This window comes from Meira miltonrushii (genome assembly GCF_003144205.1).
Source record: "Meira miltonrushii strain MCA 3882 unplaced genomic scaffold FA14scaffold_3, whole genome shotgun sequence".
In the NCBI taxonomy this organism is placed as follows: domain Eukaryota; kingdom Fungi; phylum Basidiomycota; class Exobasidiomycetes; order Exobasidiales; family Brachybasidiaceae; genus Meira; species Meira miltonrushii.
The window spans coordinates 2,969,355-2,989,997 of record NW_020289945.1 but is presented as its reverse complement, the minus strand read 5'-3'; the positions used below and the strand labels follow the sequence as shown (position 1 = coordinate 2,989,997).

General features: G+C 43.3%; 9 protein-coding genes across 9 annotated transcripts; 5 read left to right on the top strand and 4 right to left on the bottom strand.

The window, feature by feature from the left end:
• Positions 1–26: 26 nt before the first annotated feature.
• Positions 27–921, bottom strand: FA14DRAFT_157042 (uncharacterized protein; the record flags this gene model as incomplete). Its single annotated transcript, XM_025497870.1, has 2 exons — positions 27–59; positions 85–921. The coding sequence occupies 2 exons, from the start codon at positions 919–921 to the stop codon at positions 27–29; spliced, it is 870 nt and encodes a 289-aa protein (XP_025354680.1).
• Positions 922–1,781: 860 nt separating this feature from the next.
• Positions 1,782–5,171, top strand: FA14DRAFT_161790 (uncharacterized protein). Its single transcript, XM_025499297.1, has one exon. The coding sequence runs from the start codon at positions 2,150–2,152 to the stop codon at positions 4,952–4,954; it is 2,805 nt and encodes a 934-aa protein (XP_025354679.1). The 5' UTR covers positions 1,782–2,149; the 3' UTR covers positions 4,955–5,171.
• On the bottom strand, positions 5,052–7,299 carry FA14DRAFT_161789 (uncharacterized protein). Its single transcript, XM_025499296.1, has one exon. It carries the CDS (start codon positions 7,236–7,238, stop codon positions 5,199–5,201), a length of 2,040 nt encoding a protein of 679 aa, XP_025354678.1. The 5' UTR covers positions 7,239–7,299; the 3' UTR covers positions 5,052–5,198.
• A 112-nt stretch (positions 7,300–7,411) lies between these two features.
• Positions 7,412–8,295, top strand: FA14DRAFT_161788 (uncharacterized protein). Its single transcript, XM_025499295.1, has 2 exons — positions 7,412–8,072; positions 8,147–8,295. Exons 1-2 carry the CDS (start codon positions 7,437–7,439, stop codon positions 8,231–8,233), a joined length of 723 nt encoding a protein of 240 aa, XP_025354677.1. The 5' UTR covers positions 7,412–7,436; the 3' UTR covers positions 8,234–8,295.
• Positions 8,260–12,359, bottom strand: FA14DRAFT_161787 (uncharacterized protein). Its single transcript, XM_025499294.1, has one exon. It carries the CDS (start codon positions 12,304–12,306, stop codon positions 8,335–8,337), a length of 3,972 nt encoding a protein of 1,323 aa, XP_025354676.1. The 5' UTR covers positions 12,307–12,359; the 3' UTR covers positions 8,260–8,334.
• A 530-nt stretch (positions 12,360–12,889) lies between these two features.
• Positions 12,890–13,847, top strand: FA14DRAFT_137139 (endosomal t-SNARE). The gene has a single exon (XM_025497032.1). The coding sequence runs from the start codon at positions 12,911–12,913 to the stop codon at positions 13,742–13,744; it is 834 nt and encodes a 277-aa protein (XP_025354675.1). The 5' UTR covers positions 12,890–12,910; the 3' UTR covers positions 13,745–13,847.
• A 2,464-nt stretch (positions 13,848–16,311) lies between these two features.
• Positions 16,312–17,365, top strand: FA14DRAFT_71867 (uncharacterized protein). Its single transcript, XM_025502756.1, has 2 exons — positions 16,312–17,215; positions 17,291–17,365. Exon 1 carries the CDS (start codon positions 16,533–16,535, stop codon positions 17,061–17,063), a length of 531 nt encoding a protein of 176 aa, XP_025354674.1. The 5' UTR covers positions 16,312–16,532; the 3' UTR covers positions 17,064–17,215; positions 17,291–17,365.
• FA14DRAFT_71880 (uncharacterized protein) lies at positions 17,014–18,987 on the top strand. Its single transcript, XM_025502757.1, has 4 exons — positions 17,014–17,215; positions 17,338–17,407; positions 17,483–17,555; positions 17,622–18,987. Exons 1-4 carry the CDS (start codon positions 17,185–17,187, stop codon positions 18,651–18,653), a joined length of 1,206 nt encoding a protein of 401 aa, XP_025354673.1. The 5' UTR covers positions 17,014–17,184; the 3' UTR covers positions 18,654–18,987.
• FA14DRAFT_161784 (WD40 repeat-like protein) lies at positions 18,944–20,583 on the bottom strand. The gene has a single exon (XM_025499293.1). The coding sequence runs from the start codon at positions 20,097–20,099 to the stop codon at positions 19,122–19,124; it is 978 nt and encodes a 325-aa protein (XP_025354672.1). The 5' UTR covers positions 20,100–20,583; the 3' UTR covers positions 18,944–19,121.
• Between the last annotated feature and the right edge of the window lie 60 nt (positions 20,584–20,643).

Sequence of the window (20,643 nt, the reverse complement as noted above, 5' to 3'; positions counted from 1 at the left end):
ATCGTTTGCATGGCCGTTACTTCTTGTCACAATATTGTCGACAAATCTCCAAGGTCTTGCTGAAAGTCGAATAGTAGAGCCAACAGCATAGTCTCGAGCAAAAGCTGACTTCTTTCCGTTGTCGGAACCAGTGAATCGCAAACACAATCCCGTATCAGGAAGAAGGTTTAACAATCTTTTCTTTCCTGGTATTTTTGCTACTGTACGTTTAGTAGGGAGATCTTCCTTTGTGCTGCTTTCCAACGAAAATTCCCACTTTTCCATTCTCTTGAGTAAGCGATCTCGTTTTGATGACATGCTGGTGGGTGAACGCAACTCGAAAGCACTATTTGACGCTTTGTCTTCCTTCTTTTCCAATGTTGGATGCTCCATGTTTGCTCTTGATGACAAAATTGAAGGTGTATCTCCTTCTGCTAGCCCAGTGCGCCTCTTTGAAGGTGGTTTGAATGGGCTCGATTTTTTAGATGCTGTCGGGTAATGCCACTTGATTGCCGATTCAGGAGAAGTATTTCGCTTCAAAGGTGAAGAGTTTCGATCCTCTGATGACGGTTCTTGTTTCTCTTCCGTGGAAGTTGCCCTTTTAGAATTTCCATGTGATGATGCAGCAGTCGGATAGTGCCGTAAAATATGTGTCAATAAGCCATCACGTTTCTTGAGCGAATTTGTACGATCACGTTTTGTGTTTCGTTTTGACAATGATGGCAAGGAGGCAGGGATGTGCCACTTTGCTGCACTTTCCATCGAATTGTCTCGCTTTGATGGTGAAGCGTTGGTTTTTACAATCTTTTCGCTTGCATCGAGACGAAGGTCACTGTTACCCGTTCTAGGAGCAAGGATATGCTCGTGAGAAGGGAGAAAGAACCAGTTCATGGTGATGATAGCCACGGGCACCCAACGAATTGGATTAAAGGGAGGATGCATCTTGGTGAGAGTATTAAAGTGAGATTTGTGGAAGAGGTGATCATTCTGGACAAAGGAATAGATGCAAATTGAATCTTTTTATAATTTTCAAAAATCTATGTGCTACAAATGAAGAATCAGTTACCACCCCAATTCACCCGGGTCGGATATTTCTGCTGCGATGCCAAGGCAATATGTGATAAAGCACGATCCATTGTCTCACTTTTTCGAAGATGGGTCAATCGAAAAGCTTCTTCTTAGTCTTTCAAAGCTGAGCAAAGTTACTGTGTTAGCGGCCTTTGGCTTTTCAGGGAAGAAAATCTCCTATACATTTCCGGTCCGAATGTGTCTTTGGGTAAATGCCACAATGTTCTCGGACCTGATGTCAAACCAATTTGCGCCTTTCTTACCGGATAATCTCAATTGAAGGATTTCAGCAGGGTCTGAAAAGAAGGGAGGAACACGGAGAATACTAATCGAGCTGAATGAAGTCACGCAATTTAATGGAAATGAAAGAGTGAATTGTGGATTCGCACGATAGCTTTTTCGGATGGAAGCACGCCGAATAAAGAAGATTGCAAAAGAAAAGTATTATTCCACTTTCGACGCTGATTACCATTTTGAAAGCACATCAAGTGACATAATCATAGACCAATTCAATAAGATTTGCTGCCATCAATCGTTGTGTTCTACTAACAAAGTCTGTCTTGTGATGATGTGACACCGCCAATGAATTCTTGTGTGGTTGTGCTAAACAAACTTCTGTTCTTGCTTACGTACGCGCTGTCTTATTCTTTTCTCTCGGCTTTAGCAAATGCGCGATTGGGTTGTTCTCTTAATGTAAATTGCCAACAATTTTCATGCATTTATTCTCCTTATATCATGCGGTCAATCCATGACTTCATAAACAATCACCATCACATCAACGATCAAACGCACAACATAAACACAGATTGTCAACCCTCAACTTAAACTCGCAACATTTGTCGTGATAGCTCAACAATAGGAAGGAAAGTTGACACTCATCAATTCAATCAGTGGTACTCTTCTTTCTGTCCATCTTTGTGAAATCATGCTCTTGATGTTCGTTCAATCATCGCGAAAGAAGGATCTGTGAGGAGCAAGAAAAGCATAACTGAATCCACAGTCAGAAAAAACGTCATTAGATTATGTCTACCTGTCTTTCGAGTGGCCCTTGCGTTTCATAAACCTGCAATAAAATCGTGCTGAGCAAGAGGACGGAAAGAAGATGGCTTCAACATCGGCACGACCCGCAACGGCAGCCACCTTCCAGCCGGTGGATAATGACTATCTTAAATCATCTATAAGTCGTCTCACCATCCCACAAATCAAACCTCTATTGAGAGAGGTTTCAGCAATTGCAGGAGTGGCACTACCGGCAGTCAATGTTCGAAAAAATGTTCTAGTTGATTCTTTGAACATCATGATGCTTCACTTACTGACTGAAAACAGGCAACATCAATACATGGCTGCCCTAAGAGCAATTGAGGCCGCATTGGGCGGCTCTTTGACCTTTGGACCCACTACTTCACACAACAGGCCATCATATCAACCATATCATCCTCTGCCACCTAGGCCTCAGCCTCAGCCAGCCAGGCCGCCGCCACAGCAACATTACAACACGATCGGGCAGAATCCGAACGCAAACTATTATTCGGATTATCATAATGCTGTTCAACAACAAAGAGCAGCTCAAGTAGCACCAAAAGCTGGTACTTTCAAGGAAAGCCCCTTCTACACGCTGAAAGAATGGATTCATCCATCAGTCATGTGTGCACAAGTGCCCGAGCACGCAAGACCGGCGGGATCAGCAAAGATTTCGTTCAACTTGACCGGAGCTCAATGCAATGAGCTGGCAAATGCATCGTCTCGAAAAGAGGCCCGGCTGTTCTGTACAAGTTTTGCCGCTTCTCGAGCATCTGAAGCAAGGCATCCAGCTCCAGTTGAGTTTCCAATCAATTGTGAAGTTCGAGTGAACAGAGTCCAGCTTTCGGTCAACTTGCGGGGCAGAAAAGGTCCAGCAAAAGTACTGCCACCGAATCTGAACAAAGACAAAAAGTTGAACCTCCAAACTGGGCGAAACGAGGTGGAGTTAACGTATGTCCATACGTATCAGCCTTACATTCTTACGATCGGCATTTGCGAAACAGTCTCATCAGAAGAGTTGGTGGAGAAGGTCAAGAAGGAAAGCGTAAAGAGCAAAGAGACTGTGTTGAAAGAGATGAAGAGGGCGGCAGATGATGATGATATTGAAGTCGGAGATGTGACGGTAAACCTAAAATGTCCGCTCAGTTACATGCGTTTGAAGACGCCATGCAGATCGAGCGTTTGCACGCATATTCAATGCTTCGATGCATTGTCTTTTTATTCGATCAATGAACAGACGCCATCTTGGCAATGCCCGATTTGTAGTCGAACAATTGATCCAAAGCAAATCTTTGTGGACGGATACGTATTGGATATCCTACAAAGAGTTCCGGACAGCGAAGAATCGGTGCAGATTGACAGTGAAGGTCGGTGGAAGACACCAAATAACAAGTACCGATCAGATGATGTTGCAGCAAATGGAGCTGCGACTGGGAGTGCCGCCAATACACCTTCAAAGACTGCTGTCGCTGCAAAAGAGGAAGGAACAGATTCACCTCTTCCGCCATTACCACGCGTGAAGGGTGAAGATGAGGCCAATCCTCGACTCGATATCCGTGCAGGCGCATCCAATGAACCTGACACAGCTGAAGGACAGCAGCGGAACAAGAAACGAACTATAGATGTTGTCGATTTGGATGATTCACCAAGCCCGCCAGGAGCTGTACCGCAGGAAGAGGCGAGCGAGGCAGCAAATTCAAGTAATGGAGTGCAACGGAACGCCCTGAATGGAGCATCAATTCAGGCAGCAGGTGGTAGTAGTACAACGAGCGCTGGAGATGCGATCATGGGACAAAGCGTGGATTCCAGTTCAACAGAACCTTCTAGGCCTGCTGTGATCGATCTGACCTTTTCAGATTCGGAGGATGAGGATCAACCTCTTCGACAACAAATGCCTATAGTTCGTCCCATGCCAGGACGTCCACCAGTGCGACCACCAGCGATCCCATCGAAACCATCAGATGTGGCAAACAGAACGTTTGCCGCTCAAAATGGTATTGCGCCGATGCCTTTGCCAGGCCCGCCAAGGCTAAGCAATGGACAGCAGCCTATTGACAGATTTTTGATTCGAAATCAGGCAGGACCGAGCAACGGTCGTTCATCACCTTCTTCATTCAATGATGGGATGATGAATGCGCATCGTAGTTCTTCTTTTACGAATGGCACATTTACATTAAACCCTTTTCCTGACTGGCACAGGATTTCTCCAACACTTGCGAATCGCGAAGTAGGTGTTGCGAGGCCACGATCAGGTTTGCCACATTCGGCTTCATTCAGCAACGAACCAACATTCAGATCTGGAATCTTTCATGCGCCCAGCTCACCGAATGAACCTTTGAATCCTTCTCGAAGTCATACACAGCCTCCTTCAGATCCAATCAATGAGGAAAATGCACCTGCACCCGCTTCTTCTCAAACGCAAGACGAAAACGAAAGTGTTGATGAGGCAGTAGCCGGCAACAATGTGAATGCTGGAAGAACTCCCCCGCATACTGCAGCCGAAGATGAAGATAGCGATCCGGTCTCACGACCACGCAAAAGGGCTCGCGTTGTGGCTGATGCTGAAGAGGAGGAGGAAGAGGATGAGTTGGATCTGGATCCTGATGCAGGATTTGCAACGCCGAATGACCGTGCACCATCTCAAACTAATGGCGACCACGGTAGATCGAACGGCAATGCAAATGCCAACGATGACTCAAACAATAGTCCGACGGAGAGACTTACCGATAGACTTTTCGATCGTAGACCGAATCAAGCACCAAACCGCCCGACTTCTTCTGGTTCAAAAACGGGTCCGATCGCATACAGAAATACTGCGAACGACATGGACGACATGAGTGATGATGATTTCGAAGCCGATGAGCGGGCTGGGTTCGGATTCAATTGAAGTCAAGATAGAGTACCTAGAAGGGGGCAAGACAGCAGTGGGCGTTCACCTCATCATATTTGATTCTTTTACCATCAATTTGTACTTTTAAACATATGTCTATTATCGTGTTTCCTTCCTTTCACTCTCACGCAGAATCGTATATTTTACAAATACAGAATTGCAAGCCTGATGGGGTTGAGTAGTATTACAAATGTGTTTGCGGCAGGAGAAAGCGAAAGATTGCACCTCGGAGTAGTACTATTTACGACATCACCTTGAAAGGATTCAGGTACCAATAATCTTGACCTGCACTTTCATCGCGAACAATGTCCCCGAGGTTGAATTCAATATCGCTGAGCAGCTCGTTCATCAAGTGCAAGGGGCAAGCTTCAATCTGAGCCAGTTCCAAAGTGGTGATTGAAGCATAACTAGATTCGACAAGAGTGGCAGCATTCTGTTGTTGAGAATCCTGTTCAGGTTGCTGACGTTGTTGAAGTAAGGCACACAGCCGAAAGTTCAAATTGGCTTCTGAAAATCTTGGAGTGTGCAACACTTTCAATCCGGAAGATGGGAATGTTTTGCATGTAATTGTTGGCGATGTCAATTTACCCAACAAAGGCAAAACTGCTAGTAAATCCTTTGGTGAAACTAATGCAACACCACGAGCACGATTCCATATACACCAAATCTCATCCAAGGATATTATACCTTGACCTTCTTTACGATCAGACTCAGGTTGTATCAGTTTGGCTGACAATGCTACAACTTGTGATTGTTCAAGGTCCGATCTGGGAGAACTCAACACTTTCCCTTTTCCAATAAGTGGTTTTCTCGGTGCATATAGCAAACTTGCCAACTCTTTTGCTAGTTGCGTATAATATTCCATCTCATCTTTTGCCATATCCGAAGTAATTGCAGGCGTTGGCAGACCCAAACGAACCAAAGAAGATCTAATCATATTGGCCGCTTCATCATTCCTGTGATCAACAGTTTGTGAAGAAGATTCTTGCTTGATCAACTTTGCATTGAGTGCTTCTGCAAAATCTACCATCTTCTTCGCTCTAGTCATCAAAGCTTCCAGATCTCTCAATGCATCTTGCATATCGCTCGTATCTTCTCTCGCTTGAAGATCGACAGCGGACATGATACCTTCAATTCCCACCCTTCGAGAAGGTGTAGAGGCTCTGCCTTCGTCATCCGAGACTGTATTGGCAGATCGTCCATCTATGTTAGCCTGCGTGCCTGCGAATCGCCTTCTTGCAGCATTTGTTTGCACAGTAGAAGTTCTATTTGGTCCTTGTTCACCACCTCTTTGCCATCTTTTCTCCTTAAGTGTAGTCTTTAACGTATCGTAAAATGGTCGATCACCACCTTTTCTGAAGCTGAGTCGAACATGATTATACGTCTCACCTTTGTCTTCCGGAGGCTCTGGTGTTTTGCTCGGTGTTCTGGTAGGAGTCGCTTGAGCTAGAGATGGTGTCGATCGACCGTATGATGCAGTTGCCTGTGCAATATCGGCTGCTGTCGTCAAGGGTGAGTCACACATCTCGCATCGTAGCATAGACGGATGATTGGAGAATGTACAGACCGGACATGATACTCCATCTGAAGGAGGAGCAGGAACAGAAGTTGTCGGTGCACCTCTTCGTGCAGTTGACGTGGGATTGGAATTTGCAGAAGTGGTGGCATTTTCGGCCGTTTTGAGCTTTAAATCTTTCACATCACTCGTAACACCACAAAGTGCACAACGAACTGTCGCACTTTGATTGAGACCAGGATCAAATGTGTTGCTAAATGCGCACACTCGACAAATCCATGACGTTGTCGGCAATGCATCAGCACTTGCATCAACAACTGAGGCGTTCAAACGCCAATCCTGATTCTGACTGGAGTCGTGTGACTTTCTTGATGGTCTGGATGAGCCACCATTTGCATTGACCGAGAGTGATCCTCTTGCCTCACCTGTTTGTTCGCGATCAGTAGCATTTGCACTTCTTTCTTCTTCTTGAATAGGCTTGAATCCAATCGTCACTTTTGGGCTACTCTTCAGAAATCCAGCAAAGAATTGCGTTTCCCGAATGATGGAAAGCTTGACAAAACAACTTTGCTTATGCGGCTCTGCATCATCTATATAGAATAATCTATGGCTTGTAAGATAAACTGTTCCCGAAGCATGTGGAAGTGATTTTACCGGCCCAGAATACAATCCTACACCTGGTGTGAGGAGATACACTTCTTCTGAAGGGTACAAGTGAGCGCCCAAAGACGAATTTGAAGCGTCTATGGGCTGAAATCGATCCATGTTGGAGTGTCTATATCATGATTTGATCGAAGGACCAAAGATGATAAGAAGATGTTCGTGGAGGTGGGGGAGAGTGAGAGAATGATACTTGGCGCGTGCTTTGGTGCAGAAATGCGTTTGGTGTCGATTAACCGCGTTCTCTCGTGCTACTTTCGATAACAACTCATCTTCACCATCATACCTGCACAGTATCACAAGATGGAAACAGCGAAAGATGCAAATATATCAGTAGCCACAAGACTTGCCCTTCTTGAGCTGTTGGTGATAGGCTCTGTACCTAATGGAGCTTCAGTTTTAGGACTAACGCAATCAACAGAAGAAGGCTCAAGCGGCCCTTCGATAAGAAACACTGCAAAAATCGCACCTCATCAATCCATCACTCATAGATCACAAGAGGCTAACACTCAGCTGACACAGAGCATTGAACGATACAAGCCGATCGTACAATTCGTGGAAGATTATCGATCGAACAGGCAATATCTGCTCCCACAACCATCAGCAAATAGTTCCTCTGGCACGGCTTCTACACCTGGCTCGCAGATTAGGGGTACAAAGACAGAACAGCCTCAGACAAACAGCAGTGATCTTATCACACCACAATCTGCCATTTCACTTCTTCTAGATTCAGAAAAGGATCTAAGGCAATTGGATAGAGATCTACAGTCTTGTGATAATCTTGCTCAACGGCAGGTAGCTGGAGCAGGCAAATTGTCTGAGCATGAAGCTCTTCTACCAACATTGAAGGCCTTAAGGGAAAGCGTTGCACAGAAGTTGACGGCTGATGAAGAGCTAGAAAGAGAGGCACTGAGCCTAATGGAGAAATATGGATCACATGTGAGTCATCAAGACACCCTTCTTACCCCTTTTATCTCTGAGCATTGCTGACCAAAATACACTCATCCCAACAGGTCGACACCATCTCACGCTTATTTATTCATTGGGACACAATGCTCACAGGTGTGGAAGATGCACTAGATCGTCTGGAAAGGAGATAATTGCATATCCTTGTATTTATATAATCCTGTAAATTACTAATACTATAATGATATCATACAAGTGTTCAAAAGATTTGCGAAAATTGCAAGCAAATAAAAGTTTATTGATGACGTTGCTTTTTGCTTGACATTTGGCCTTGAGCGATAGCAGATTGTGCCAAAGCGCTCATTCGACCAGCTCTATTTGGAGTTCCACTTCCGTCATCTTTTGAAATACCCGAACCGACTGTGTTTCCGTTCAATGTTGCCCCTGGTCCTTTAATTCCCATTCTTTCATTATAACGATCGATCTCAAATTGCTTCAATCCATCACGACTCCAAGTTGCACTTGAACTTCTTGGTCGCATTCTACGTACACGTGCATGTTCAGATTGAGCAGGCAAAATATCATCCAAAGGAACAGCACCTTGCGGAATACCAAAGATCAAATCTGCATCAATATCTGCTTGTGCTTCTAATGCGCTTGCTAATCCTTCTCGGGTCTCCCATGGTTTGTGTTGCAAACGTTTTCGAATCGTTTCTTCATCTTCACTATCGCTATAGGCACTATCGGGTTCTTCCAGTTCGATATGACCTGTCGCAGCAACTTTCATCTTTGAATTAGGTGAAAGCATTTGAATGTTTTGACTAGTTGCTTGCACGACATTCTTTGCTTTGTGGATTTGCATCTGTTGTGAAACAGCTGCCAAAGCTTGCTGTTGTTGACTGCTTTGAGCACTTTGGAATGAATTATGATTGCTAAAGACATTTGGTGTTGGATTCGCCTGAGCGACTTTCATGGATGCTGTCTTGTTGATTTGAGAGGAGGCAACAGAAGTAGCTGATGCTTTCGTCTTGAGTGCTTGTGAAGAAGCTTGCTTTGTGATTGTCGGCATCTTTGTCGGAACTGCCACGCCATCATTCGACTTACGCTTCTTTGCATCAGGTTGATTGGCAACATCCACTGGTCGTTGAGCAGATTGTGACGAGATTGCTTTTCCGGCTGCAGGTCCAACACTAGCAGGCTTATTCTTTGCAGCTTGTTGTGCTTGTTCATCTCTTACTCGTTTCTTGGCTGATTCTGCCGCCGCTGCTACTGCTGCTGCCGCTTTAGCTCTTTCTTCTTTTTCTTTGACTCTCTTTTCAGCTTGTTCAGCTTCCTTCTTCTTTGCCAAATCTGCTCTGACAACGCTGGCAGGTTTCTTTTCCGTTGCAGTTGATGTTTGTGCCGTTGTTCCTATCCGTGAGCCTGTATTACCTTGACTGCTTGAGATGAAGGATTCTTTGCGTGCTGGAATGCTAATTGGACCAGACCCTTGCTTGCTCTTGATCGAAGATGGTTTTGTACTTGTGGAAGCAGACATATGTGGAGTTGCCGTAGTATTCTTGCCTGGGCTAGTAGAGGAGAAACCAAGGATACCCTTCAATTTAGAGCTTATACTTCCACCCCAACTTGCATGAATACTATTGTTCAACGAAGATGTTGTTGCCGTACTTGCTGCAGTATTCGAAGATGCTGTCGAAACAGCTGACGAGACAGATTGATCTTCGATTGGTTTTCCCAATCGTGATACTGGTCTGCTTGTTTTTGCATTAGCAGTACTGCTTGGCATGAAAGCAGATGCCTTTTGCGCAGAAGGAGGAGCGGTACCAGTCGTCTTTGGAAGTGCAGACATAGGCCGAAGGCTTGTTCCTGGTGGTCTAGGTGCGGTTGCAGATGCTTTCATTGTCGCATTGTTGTCCACCAAATCTACCAAGCTTAAATCTCCATCTGTTGAGGTATCATACGCTCCTAGATCGCTATCCGATAGATCATCCTCCACCTGTTTCTCTTTGGCTGCAGCTTGCTTGACAGCTTTGACCGGTGAGGTGGATTTCGTTGCCTGTCTTTGCTTCTTCTGCAGCTCGCTCAACTTGGGATACAAGGATAGCGCTGAAGGACCGGGTGAGTTGAGAGGTGTGGTAGACACTGGTTCTTTGACCTTTTCCGGTACGGCTTGATCCTTCTTAGCATCAGATTTTGCCGCTTTGGGCGATCGTTGAACGCTGTCTTTGACCTTTGCAACATCATGACTGGGCGATTGAGGTTCTGGTGCAATGGTGTTCTGAGAGTTGCTTCGGGAGAAGATTGGACTTGAGATCTTTGTTGCACCTAAACCAACCGAATGCGTTGACATGGAAGAGAAGTTGCGCGAAGATTTCGTTTGAGAAGAAGATGCATTCGTTGTGAGATTGGAAGTTTTGTTGGTGCTGAAACTTTCAATCTTCTGTCTGAAGGATTGTGCTTGACTACCTGTGGTGCTCTTCTGCTTCTCCTCTTGTGTAGGCTTGCTTTCTGTTTGCTTGGATTTGCTGGTCGTCTTAAGCTCTGCTTCCTCTTCGTCAGCATTTCTTTTTGCTGTCTTTGACACAGGTGCATCCTCAACCGTTTCCAATTCAGCCTCTTCGCTCTTACGCTTTTTATCATCAAGTTTCTTCAATTCAGATGATCTTGGGCTCGAGCTTGAAGATGCAATAAGTTCTAAGCTATCATCGAGAGATTTCTGGTCTTGCTCCACTTTCATGATACTCTTTGACAAGAAGCTGGTCTTCGCTCCGCCTGTAAAAGCTGATGGTGCCATTGATGAACTCCTGCCTTGTTGTCGTACACCAGAAGATGAACCAGCGATCGATTTCTTTGCGTGAGCAATTGATGAAAGCGTTCGCTTTGGTGCTGCTGCATTTTGCACTTTTGTTTGCTCCAAGATCGCCTCTTCCTCAACGGTAGATTCATCTCCAGCATCATCATCTTCTGCTGCTTTGGTCGGCTGCTGAAGTTCTTTCCGTGCGGCTTGGCTATTCAATGGTTTTGCAGCCTTTGGCGCACCTGATGTTCCTTTCATAAGAACTTCAGACATGCTTACTTCGTCCTCGCTATCTTCATCATCAGAAGCTAATTTGAGTAGACTTTCCTCCAACTTTTCCCGTGCCATCACTGTTTGTGCAGCTCTTTGGGCTTTTGTAGGGCTCAATGGAGGCGGCGTGGATTCCCGAGGTGAAGGTGATTCAGATTTCTCTCGTGTCGGTCGTTTGATCTCGTATTCATCATCGCTTCTTTCCTCATCTTCGATCGGAGGTGGAGTCTCCTTCTCAATGATAGGCTCAGGAATTTCTGCAAGCTTTTGTATAGATTGAGATGGCTGAATACGCTGCGAGTGACTTCCGTTCCGACTGGCGGCCAGATCTTCATGAGACGCAACTTGCAGACTGTATTCCACCTCTTGAGAGTCATCCACGAACTCGGTCGCTTGTGCCTCCTTCTGTACGGCTGCAGCCGTGGGAGCAGGCATAGCTTTCTCATCTGCCTTGACCTCCTTCTCGCGCAAGATCTCTTGTTTGTTATCCTTTGACTTCGCTTCTGTTGCATTTTCAGTTACAGGTTTTGCTTTCGTCTTGGTCTTTGCTTTGACGGCCTGCTTCTTGGGCTCTTTGGCTTTCTTTGCAACGCTTTCTTCCTCTGCAGGCTTACTCGACTGTTCTACGTTCGTTTCAGCAGATGATCGAGGCAAGAAAGGATTTGGTAGCTGTACAAGTTGCGACTTATCTCCTCTGGCCCTTGTATTTCTCTGAGGTTCTTTGACTTCATCTTTGGCGTCGCTTACATCCTTGATGTTTTTCTCTTTGACGTTGTTCTTTAGAGTTGAGGATGGCAGGGTGGTCTGATTTTCCTTATTTGCATCGTCAGAGAATGGATCATTTGACTGTGAAGTGTGCATTTGTGGCCTTGCAGAAGGAAGTTTATGTCGTAATGCTGCTGCTCTCTTCTTTTTCGGCGAAGGTGTTTTGAGTAAATCGGCAGCCATTTGATGTTCGAATGCTTGTCTTTCGGTTGCACTGTTTGATTTTTGTGGAGATCTTTGTTGATAATTTTCAATTGAATCTTTTGCATGACTCATCATCATTTCGATCCATGAATAACCCGATTGCGATAAATATGCATCCAATGTATCCAAATTTGCATGTCTACGTACTTCATTTGCATGTCGTAAAAGGCATTCTGGTCCATCACGTTCGGATGATGAACCAGATGCTATCCTTGTCGTATTGCTTGTCATTATGTGTATAAATAAATCTTGCCGTCATGCAATCTCGAATGAAAGCAAAAAAGGATGGACGTGATGTTGATCATAGCAAGAGCGCATTCATTACGCGCCAAAGTGTTGTTTGCGTGCAAGTGTGTGTGTGTGTAACATTTCACTCAATTGCAGCGCGTAAGGCGAACGCGTTCTGTTAGCCTCCCGGAACTCTCTTCCTTTGGATCAACATTGATTCACATACCGAGCATACATCACTGAATTTATCATACATATTACTTTTTTCGAGTATGCGACCATAAATCAGTATCTATAATATATTATTGCTAGCATTGATATCGACTTTCTAATGATGTGAGCAATATATCATTATAGGTAAAGCAGAATGGAGTAGGAGCTTTTCAAGCGGTGGAGTGAATGCTTAAAACACGCCTTCACTTATTGACGCGAATGAACACGTGCGCGGCTGTCCGTAATGCGTAAAGTGTTGGATGCGTGTTAAAGTGGAGAGTGACTACAGGAGTTGCTTATTACACTCAATCATACTCCATCACCCCTCTTGAAATTGTGATGACTGTTATATGACAAAGAGACAATCAAGTCGAGCTTTGTAAGCATCTCAATCATGGCAACATCTGCTCCATTACAGTCAATCTCTATACCAAGAACGGAGAATAGGACTTTACCTACGCCGCATATAGTCTATGCAATCTTGGTCACTTTACCGGTCAAATCATGGTTCATATTTCGAAGATATAGCGAATTTGTAACACTACATCAAAATTTTATCTCTTCGGCTCGATTTGGCGGATCACCTCCTGCAGCTTTACCACCAAAGCATGTCGCCCGGACAACGTTGAAAGCCATTACCGGATTGGGAGGATTAATGCCAAAAGGTGAAGCAGCACGACAGACGGAAGAAGAACAGCTAAGCGAACGTAAAGATGGTTTGGAGAAATACCTTCGTGCGATCCTTGCATCACCTGATGATCGATGGAGAGAAAGTGACGAATTTAAAGAGTTTATAGAATTGCCTAGAGGGCAAAGCACTTCGGCAGCCTTGGGCACAAATGGAACCGCTTCGGCGGGAAAAAGTGGAGAGAATTCTTATACATCAAGAAGGTATATGCCAGGCAGTCTTCCTTCATCGACAGAAGGTGGAGTAGGATCATTCACTCGCACACTAGGCACAAAGCCGAAAGAGCCTGCAAAGGAAACAGATGCAACCCGTACATTGGATGATAGAGGATTAATGACATCACAACAAGCACAAATGGATACGCAAGATCGTCAATTAGAAGGATTAGCAGCAATTCTAAGAAGACAAAAAGCAATGGGATTAGCCATCAATCAAGAATTAAGCGAACAAACGGAATTGTTGGACGAATTGGATGGACAAGTGGATCAAACGCAAGGTAAAATGCGTCAAGCTGATAAAAAGATGGATAAGTTGAAATGAATTTTGTCCCCGTTGCATTAATTGCTGAGTTTTGTACATTAAAGTCATTATGAAAAATACCATGCTCTTTCGTTATGGTCTGATGAATATGTCAAATCGGGCCGAAATACTGGATATTCTCCATGCTTGCCGTATCCGAAACATGTGCAAGAAGATTAAAAGTGGGTAGGGTTCTCTCCATTAAGGTTTATATGAAAGTACGCTTTGACCCATCATTCTTCTTCATCGAATGTGACAATCGAGAAAGATTTGGTTTCCATTTAAATGTCCGACTCACAGGCATTCATTTGTGCACTGTAGAGATCAGTGCTTCTCCGCATATGCACGTCCGATTGGCGTAACAAAACCCTTCCAAAGCTTCAAACTCGAAAATGAGCTTTTCATCGTAAGCCTTTTGATTAAGTTCTTAAAACGGAAGATTTTTAAGATCAAGCGATCCGATCTCTTTATCATTTCATCTCGGGAGAATTATAGGTCCATTCTTTATATTCATTTTCTCTTTATCGCATTACCCGTTCCGTTTTCCCACCCATTTTAATGCATTTTTATTTATAAACAATGAAGCTATAAATTTGATTGCAGTCATCGAAGCTAGAACAATAATGATCATGAGAATCAATATCACAAAAATGAAGCGGGACAACAGGCTAGAAGTTTTTTTTTTTGCATTTAAGCGAGAGCAAGGCTTTCAGCATTACTTTCATTTCATATTCCCACTTGAAGGAACGTTTTGACATACTGCAGAGCCCAGTCTTATCTTTTGACAATTTTCCGGGACCGTTTTCACTTTTTAGAGTGCACTACAGGATTACCGTGAGAAATGAATGACGGAATAGACATTTGCCGCACTTTAAGCGATCGACAAGATCGATCTACAAGGCTGAAATGAATTCCCATATCCCACAAATTGTTCAATTTTGTTTTTCGATATGATCACAAAAAAAAAGTATTCAGACAATGTACCGAAAATGATGATTTGTGTGTCAGGAACCTAATCATGAAAAACACAGAGATGGATTTACCTTGGCATTGGCAATTCGTTAGCCGATCCAGGCTTTAGAAAAAAGAAACACCGTCTGCACTTTAACACTCTCTTGTTCTGCCGTATCGGCCGTAAAAGCAAACACAAACAAACAATACAATTGCAGCAGACAGAGGAAAAACCGTTGAATGAAAAGCGCGCCACGCCACTTTACACGGTCTGGTGCGCGGCGCACGCGTTTCCGAAATGGTATTTATGCAAATTTATGCAAGAAGGGACGGACTAAGAAGTAAAAGAGAGAGAGAAAAGAGAATCGTTTGAAAACCAAGTTTCTTTTTTTTAAAATCCATCAAAGTCCTAATCAAAGCGTTTCTCAAGGCACTTTTACCTTTACAAACAAACAACGTTCCCTTTTGTTCCCAGTATATGTATGTATGAACTTCATATATATATATCTCCTCACTTTAAAAGTCCGTGTGTGATATTAGAATGTAAGAACAGATAAAATGAGTAGAACGAACAAGGGGGTTCGTTCTCTCTCTCAATTTCGCTTATTGTCAATTCCCCTTTGTGACTTTATAAATTTGAAATGAATTATGGCAAGAAGGGGGAAATTCGGAAAGGTTGTTTACAATAATCTATCATACGACCACACCCCTTTTATGCATCGAAGTAGTGTATTCTGGCAAAACGCTACTTTGTCGTCCAATGCATATGCAAATGAGCTTATCTTATTCACATTTATGTGGGAGAGCAGATGCACTGTGGAGAAATTGAATTGCTTATTACAGTATAATTTATTTGGCCGATTTGATGAGGTCTTTGAAGAGGTTGTCAAGACAAAGAATACGTGTGTGGGAGTTTACCTGATCTTTGGAGATTTACCGACAAAAGGATACTTTAAACGAGAAGGTTTTATATAAATACCATCATCCCATTTCAAATCTTTCCCTGCCTCATCGACATTTCACACTGTACGAAAAAGCAGAGAAACAGCATCATTCTTGCCGGCAAAATCATCTATTTCCTCTGCTTTCAGTCTGACCCCTAATCAAACGCCAGCGTATTCTCTACATTCAAGAAGTTTCACCCCTAATCAACAACAAGTCATTCCTTTTATCTCCATCACCATCTAATTGTTCTTTGTCTCAAGATGGATATTCTAGGTATGTTGAAGCTTTATTGTGAATCGTTGCAATCATTGTCCATTTACTTATCAATTGTCTCCTTTTAGAGCTCGTTCATGACGATCAAAAGTCAGAGTCAAGACCATTCCAATGCAGATATAAAGGATGCCCAAAAGCATTCAGCAGGTGAGTATTACAGAATTTCTCAGCAAGAGCGGAATTGTATATTAATATAAACAATCTTCTTTATTTTCCTTTCAGACGTTCTGATTTGGCTAGGTGAGTATTGAAAGAGGTTCTTTCGTAATCGAATTTGTTGAACGGAGCCGTCGGTCGATCGGGACTAAAAAGAAGGAAATCAAATAGAAGGTTTCCCTGACGATCCCTTTGTTATTGGATTATGTGGCTTGAAAAATGACGTAGCACGCGCCCATCTTTTTCACGGTATTATGACAGGAAAGGCTAGTGAACAATCAATTTAAGGCGCACACAGTGCAGCGGATGAATCCGATCCAAAAATGTTCACTAGCGAAGTCAACGGTGAAATCCATGGAAATGGTTTACTCCTTTCCCTTGGACACCATTGTTCCTTTCATTCGTGTTCTCACGCTCTGGGCGACAATCATCTGTGCGGCAATGCATTGCTTATTACTGATTGAGTCTAGATTTAGACTATTTCATGCAATGCAATGTACCTCAACCATGTTGTCCTTCCTTTGAGGAAGAGGCAACGAAGATCATCTTAAGATCAAGCTGCAATGCATACGCACGGGAACGTCTTGTTTTTCCTGGTTTCGATTGTTCGATTTTGTGGAGTGATGGTGTGGTCTGTTTGTACACACACACAGGCACACGGGCACGCGCGCTCGCACAATCATGCATGCATACATTCAATGGAGACGGCATCTATTTCTATCTTTATCCTTTCGGCAACCATGTCAACTGGTCATCACTTTTGCACCCTGCTCCCACATTTGTCAAATCCTTGATCCGAACTGGTGACAAGGGAAGATGTGATGGTAACGCATTTAGCGTACAAATAAGACTCTCTTTTTTTCAACCGTTGGGAACATCAATCGATGCTTTTGGCGCGTTTTCTGTCTGCCTCTCTTTTCCGATAGCACGCCATGGTTTCAATTTCCCTTTGTTCTTCCATTCCTCTGGCGTCAAGTGCATGCACATCAATTCTCTATCAATAGATTTCATCTGATGATGCATGCATAATACGCACAGATGCATGCAAGAACAAGGGTAAATTTCAATTAATTAAAATCGGAAGATGAACTGACACAGACAAACACACTCTCTTTTCTTTTGTTCTCACATCAGACATGCACGTATACATTCAAACGAAAGACCTTTGTAAGTTGCCACTTTTGATTTTGAAATCACTTAATGTGAACTAATGAATCGCTTATTTCTTCCGCTTTTCTTCAGCGGATGTCCGTATCGTGGATGTGGAAAAACATTTATTCAACGATCAGCATTAACCGTTCATTTACGTGTTCATACCGGTGAAAGGCCACACGTTTGTGAAACATGTCAAAAAGCATTGTGAGTAAAGTGTAAAAGAAACAATTAATGTGCAATCCGATCGCTAATAAAACGGTCTCCACTCTCATCAAACAGTTCCGATTCTAGTTCATTAGCACGTCATCGTCGAATTCATACTGGAAGACGTCCTTATCGATGCTTGGTAGAGGTGAGTAATTTTGCAGCAAGAACAAATAAAGAAACTTGACTAACATTCCTTATTCATCCAATTTAGGGCTGTGGCAAGAGCTATTGTCGTAAAACGACATTGACAAAGCATACCCGTAGAAATCATGCTACAGTGCTGAAAAATACACAAGCAAGAAATGCTGCAGGCGCAGGTCCAATGGCGATTGCAAGTAATTCAACTCCAAATTTCATGGGTCCATTTTATGATCCTAGATCTGGTGGTGTACATTTGGCTTCGGCTCATAACCTTCCTGGTCATCTTGATCATTCACAATGGCCAAACAATCAAATCGGCATCTTTATGGACGCTCAAAATCAACAACGTTATGGCCTTCCGTACAGTAATGCTATCAGATCTCGATCAGCCGATGCAAGGATGGGATACGAAGGAATGGAGAATGTTCATTTTGCCGGAAATACTTCTTCGTTCAATGGAAGCGTTCATGGAAGTTATGCAACAGCAGCAGAAGATGATTTGCTATCACAAAACAGTGGTTCGTTCGAAACCACTCAATCTTCTCGTAGTCAACCGTTGAGCCCAATGGATTCAAGTGCACATTATCCAATCTATACTGGCGGCGCAGGTGAGAATGGTCATCATCACGGTGGTCACAACGCCAATAATGCATTACCACAAAGTTATTATTATCCAAACATTCATCCGCTTCCAAGCTTTGAGAATGCTGGTGTTGGACCACCACCTCCGATGCCATACTTTCGAGGTGATAAACAAAGTCCTGCAAGTCCCAACCATGATCATTTGGGAATGTTGAACGATCATGCAAACGGTCATCTTGGTAATGCGCCTTTTACAAACAATCTTGGCGTTCATCCTGCTTATCATGAAGCTCAACAACATCAGCAACAGCAACAACAACAACAACAGCAACAGCAACAGCAACAAATGGCAAATCATGCGTCACATGATCATCCTGCTCCGATGACGTATGAATCAAACTTGTCATCTTTGGCATCTCCGACATCTATCAATACAAATGCTACACCGGTTGCATCCTTTTATGGAACGAATGCTTCTAACAATTTTAATCAAAATGACGCATTATCAGCGGCACCTTAAAAACGACTAACTTAATTTTTCAACGAAAAAAGAGCCATATTTATGCCCATCATTATAATCAGGTCAACACATTCATCATCAACTTATCAATCAATCATATATTTATACATTTCATCATTTGGGTCAATCGTTATTCATCAATATCAAAAAGGACAACTTTGCTATTCTCTTTCACTGCAATTATTCTTTTCAACATCATCTTCATCAATGTTCCACTTCATACTGTATTCATATTTTGTCTATAGATTCATGACAAGCTTAAAGCGAATCTTGTCATGATCATTTCTCCTTGCATCGCTTTTAATACCCATACAATTATTACGAGAGACAGTCAAACAGACAGAGAGAGGGATTTGATTTTATACAAAAAAAAGCTTCTCATTTTTTTGAACTGCATTTTTACCTATAATACATACAACAAAACTTCTTCTTTTCCAACCTCTTTCTTTCAAGCAGCAATGCGCAACCTTACATCCATAAACCATATTTACGTCCCGGATAGGTTTGCCATAGTCTAATCGTTCCGTCTTCTGATCCACTTGCTGCTAATTCACCATCAGGCGAATAGCTTACAGCATGAGCAGGTCCATGATGACCTTTGTGTAGTTCACGTTCTTGTCCCGATTCAAAGTCATAGATGCGTACCCAACCATCAGAAGTTGCACCTGCCACGAATCGATCAGCCAAAGAAGGATGCAAAGAAGCCGAAGAAGGTGCTTGTGCTAGAGTGTGTTCTTTGATCAACTCCTTTTTGTGTGCATCGATGAAGAAAACCTTTTTACCTGAAGCAATTGTGATCAATTCTCCTAGAACGGCGTTGTTGGATCGTTCCATAGACGTGATTGGTTCATTGAAAGTCAATTCGCTCACTTTGCTCATCGATCGCAAATCCCACCATTTCACAACTTTATCCTCTCCAGCACTGATTGCAATATTCTCTCCATCTCCGCGTTGCCAAACTACACTTTTGATCACGCCTTCATGTGCTAGTCCATCAAGCGATTTCTCACGTAACAGGTGTGCTTCTTGATCTGGTTTTGCAAGATCGAACAAGCGCAATTTCTTTTCGTGTCCAGCCGTCAAAATACTTGTGCCAGTAGCATTGATCGCAACCGATCGAACGATATGATTATGTGCGAATGTATGCAAACAATCTCCACTATATGTATCCCAAATCTTTGCCGAGAAATCAGCACTTCCCGTTACAGCTTTACCTGCATCGCCACCGGAAAGTTTACTACTCCAAACAGCACCTTTGTGACCTAAAAATGTACCGATCCAATCACCTAACCAATCACGTAGCATCGGATTTCCATCTTTGCAACTTGACAAAAGTGTGTATGTTCCATCATCTTGCTGTTCTGAGAATTCTAGATGAACGACTGGTCGAGTATGTCCGGAGCATGTGAGCGGTACAGCTCGTGCTGGAGGTGCGGGTGATGTCATGGATGGCTGAATCGAGTTGAGAGATGTTTGCTTTGTTGATTGTTATAAGTTTTGTTGGATAATCTTGCTTGTCTGTTTTTGCTTTCGGGCAAGTGAATCCTATACCAGCCGTAGTGATTTGAACAAGTCAATGAAGTTTTAAGTGAGCTTAGCAATGCTATAGCGTAGCTTCTGCGTCGATAAAGATACACAAACGAGATTGAAATCGGAGAAAAGCGTTGGTAAGAGAAAGAAAGAAGGAAAGAATGCAGCGGAGCAAAATGTCTTGTCTCGCAAGTCTATAGTCGGTAGATTTTTAAAAAGTACAGCTTTAAAGTGTGAAAATGCTGGATTGTCGTACAAAGAGGTTGAGAAGAGGAAGGGAAGAAGGTAAGTGAATGTCGGTAATGATGATGGGAATATCGATAGATTTCATGTTGATGCAATTTTCTCGTAAAGTTTAGCGCGAATGTGTATTTTTTTTTATCTCCCCTTCCTTTGCAACCTCTGGCGCCGCGCTCGCTGGACATTTAAACTGACGGGTATGTTGTCGTCGTCGTAATTA

Bases quoted from the DNA above. Each gene is read 5' to 3' on its own strand.
- FA14DRAFT_161790 (XM_025499297.1), top strand. From the start codon at position 2,150: ATGGCTTCAACATCGGCACGACCCGCAACGGCAGCCACCTTCCAGCCG.
- FA14DRAFT_161789 (XM_025499296.1), bottom strand. From the start codon at position 7,238: ATGGATCGATTTCAGCCCATAGACGCTTCAAATTCGTCTTTGGGCGCT.
- FA14DRAFT_161788 (XM_025499295.1), top strand. From the start codon at position 7,437: ATGGAAACAGCGAAAGATGCAAATATATCAGTAGCCACAAGACTTGCC. The intron at 8,073-8,146 runs GTGAGTCATCAA...TCATCCCAACAG, and splicing joins TGGAGAAATATGGATCACAT to GTCGACACCATCTCACGCTT.
- FA14DRAFT_161787 (XM_025499294.1), bottom strand. From the start codon at position 12,306: ATGACAAGCAATACGACAAGGATAGCATCTGGTTCATCATCCGAACGT.
- FA14DRAFT_137139 (XM_025497032.1), top strand. From the start codon at position 12,911: ATGGCAACATCTGCTCCATTACAGTCAATCTCTATACCAAGAACGGAG.
- FA14DRAFT_71867 (XM_025502756.1), top strand. From the start codon at position 16,533: ATGCAATGCAATGTACCTCAACCATGTTGTCCTTCCTTTGAGGAAGAG.
- FA14DRAFT_71880 (XM_025502757.1), top strand. From the start codon at position 17,185: ATGCACGTATACATTCAAACGAAAGACCTTT. The intron at 17,216-17,337 runs GTAAGTTGCCAC...TTCAACGATCAG, and splicing joins CATTCAAACGAAAGACCTTT to CATTAACCGTTCATTTACGT. The intron at 17,408-17,482 runs GTGAGTAAAGTG...CTCATCAAACAG, and splicing joins GAAACATGTCAAAAAGCATT to TTCCGATTCTAGTTCATTAG.
- FA14DRAFT_161784 (XM_025499293.1), bottom strand. From the start codon at position 20,099: ATGACATCACCCGCACCTCCAGCACGAGCTGTACCGCTCACATGCTCC.